The following is a 2,546-nucleotide window of genomic DNA, read 5'->3' on the forward strand; positions in this document are numbered from 1 at the left end:
AGGAAGGAAGGAAGGAAGGAAGGAAGGAAGGAAGGAAGGATTACAGGGGAAATATAGAAAGAACTGGTGCTTTTAAAGACGAGGAAAAGAGATTGGATTTCTACCCCGCCCTTCACTACCCGAAGCAGTCTCAAGACACAGTCGGGCGCTACTGGACTCACTTTGCTTTCTAAAGAGTTTTGAGAAAGAATTCTAGGAGAAATATGGAACGAATTACAGTTTTTAAAGAGGGTCGCCCCCCCGCCAATCTGCCCTATGGAAACTGTCTCCGTCTCTGCGAAAGCCCTCCCCGCTCTCCCCGGCATTTCTGGGCCTCTCGGGCGGGGGTGGCCTCGACGACAGCCCCCCCGGCCACCAGGTCCCTCCCCGGCCCCCTCACCTGTGAAGCGGTCCTTGACGAAGCGCCGGCTGCTCTCCATCCAGGGGAAGTTGAGGCTGCCCAGGGTGGGCATGGCCGGGATGGCGCTGGCGATGGGGGGCGGCACGGCGCCGGGGATGGGCCGGTGGGCGGGCACCCGGATCACGCCCGACGGGGCCAGGCTGAGGTTGACACTGTAAGATCCCGACTCCTCGAAGGGGGGGCCCAGGCCCGGGAAGGCGCCCGGCAGGGACGGGTAGGGGGCGCCGGGGCGGCCGACCGGGCTGCCCAGGTAGTTGGGCCCGGCGGCGCCGTCGGAGCCTCGCGGGGCGGGCTGGGCGGGGGTCTCGGCGTCCGAAGTGTTCAAGATCTGATCAATCCCGAAGCTGATGGGCTCGTGGGGGTGCGGCGTCTGTGTGCTCGTGGGCTGATCCATCCTTGGTGAATAGAAATATCTTGGCGCAAAGGACGCGAGGAGGAGGAGGCCGTCTTCACAGTAGATCCATGGACGGTCCTGGTTCGTCGGGGTGTCGCTCTGAAACTTTGCCAAGAGTGGTCCGGGCCGACAGGCGGTGTGTCATCTTTTTTGAACCGAAACCGGGAGTTTCAGCTTCTAATTTCTCTCCCGCCGCTGCCATTGGCCGCCCCCGAGCAGCCTCTCGCCTCCCATTGGCTCCCGGCTTTCAATAAAGGCCTAATTCATTGGAATAGGAGCTTAGGGACTGTTCGGTGGTGACATCATTTTAACAAACGAACAATAGGTCAAATTTATTAGCTCCGATCACGCCGGGGCGGATATTGCCTTCATCAGCACCGAGCCCCGGAAAAAAAAGAGAGAGCGAGCGAGCGAGAGAGAATTGGTTGTCTTTGGAAATTAGCGATATGAAAAGGAACAAACCCCCTTCCTTGCCACTGCCGAGGCGGGCGGGCCTCTCGCCGGCTCCAAAACCCGCCCACCCTCCCGCCCTTCGCGATCCTTAACGGAGAAGAGGCGAGTTGGAAGCAGGATCCCTGCTTTCCTAATGCCGAAGCGCTTCCCTCCCTCCTCGCTCGGCTTCATTTGGGATCGGTGTAATTCTTTCCAAATAGGTCTTTGTTTATAAACACTGTCCGGAAGGTAAGGCCGGCCACAGAGAAGGAAACCCCCCCTCCGGCCTTTGAAAGCGCCCCCCCCTTTCACTTAGAGGGATCTGGAGATCTGTGGCTGTTCTAAATGTATTTTTCCCCCTGATTTTCCCCCCAAGCCCAGAACTAGCTTCCTCCTCTCTCATTTCGGGGATCCGGAGGCTAATACTCTACGGGCAGTTGTCAAGGGGGTAAAAACCCCGGAACGGAACGGGATTTGATCGCGAGTAAACACGCACAGGGTCGGACTGTCAGAGTGCCCACTCGCTAGGAAGTCAGGTCTCCCTAACCTCTCTGGGACTTCCTTTGGAGTAAAGAAAGGTAGGATCGGGGAAGCGGAGGTTTAGAGGCGCGCGCGGCGCGGCGCTGATATTTGCAAAAACCACTTCACATCAGAGAATCGGTGACTATCCTGGGAAAGCGCTTCAAAGTTAACGAGGGTGTTAAATTCGCGTTTCGTGACTGAAGAAGAAAAGGAAAACGGCGGTTTCTTCTTTGAGTGGGGGAAAGGACACGGGGACAAAACAATCTATAACAAATATTTTGCCCCCCCCAAGGTAATATCCTCCCCCCAATTTTCAGGTTCCCTCCTGGGATAAGAAGCGGCCGTCCAATGAATCCACGGTTATCCCTGTTTAAAAGGAAAAGAGATAACATATTTCAGAGTCTAAATATCTGCCATCCTTTCCGCTTGATGTCTGTATTGTTATTTATTTTATTAGAGTGTGGTGTGTGTGTGTGTGTGTGTGTGCCGTGTGTGTGTTAAACCGAATTAGCTTCGGTAGTGCCATTTCTCCGTGTTTGTTGGTCTTAATTCCCGATTTTACACTTCTGGACTTTCTGAACAAACCGATTCGCCTTCCACTTTGATCGGCCTGGCTGGGATTTGCATACCGCACCCTCCCCCCGGCAGAAGATTTGGAGGGGGGAGGGGACTGGCCTTAAAGAGGGGGGAGGTTGTTCCTTTTTGGGGGGGATTAATTGATGTCAACCAAACTTATTGCCACACTGCCTGGCGTGCGCTGCGAGTTTGGAGACGCTCCCTAACGTCCAAATTGGCCTA

At 55.5% G+C, this 2,546-nt stretch overlaps 1 protein-coding gene across 1 annotated transcript in view; it reads right to left on the reverse strand.

Annotated features, from left to right (window-relative positions):
* The window catches only part of TLX3 (T-cell leukemia homeobox 3), a 7,546-nt gene extending 6,752 nt beyond the window's left edge, over positions 1 to 794 (reverse strand). Inside the window, exon 1 of the mRNA XM_015413708.1 lies at positions 380 to 794. Within this exon, the coding sequence (XP_015269194.1) occupies positions 380 to 794 (415 nt within the window). The remainder of the gene's footprint in view (positions 1 to 379) is intronic.
* Between the last annotated feature and the right edge of the window lie 1,752 nt (positions 795 to 2,546).

This window comes from Gekko japonicus, unplaced genomic scaffold (assembly GCF_001447785.1).
Source record: "Gekko japonicus isolate JY-2015 unplaced genomic scaffold, Gekko_japonicus_V1.1 scaffold552, whole genome shotgun sequence".
In the NCBI taxonomy this organism is placed as follows: domain Eukaryota; kingdom Metazoa; phylum Chordata; class Lepidosauria; order Squamata; family Gekkonidae; genus Gekko; species Gekko japonicus.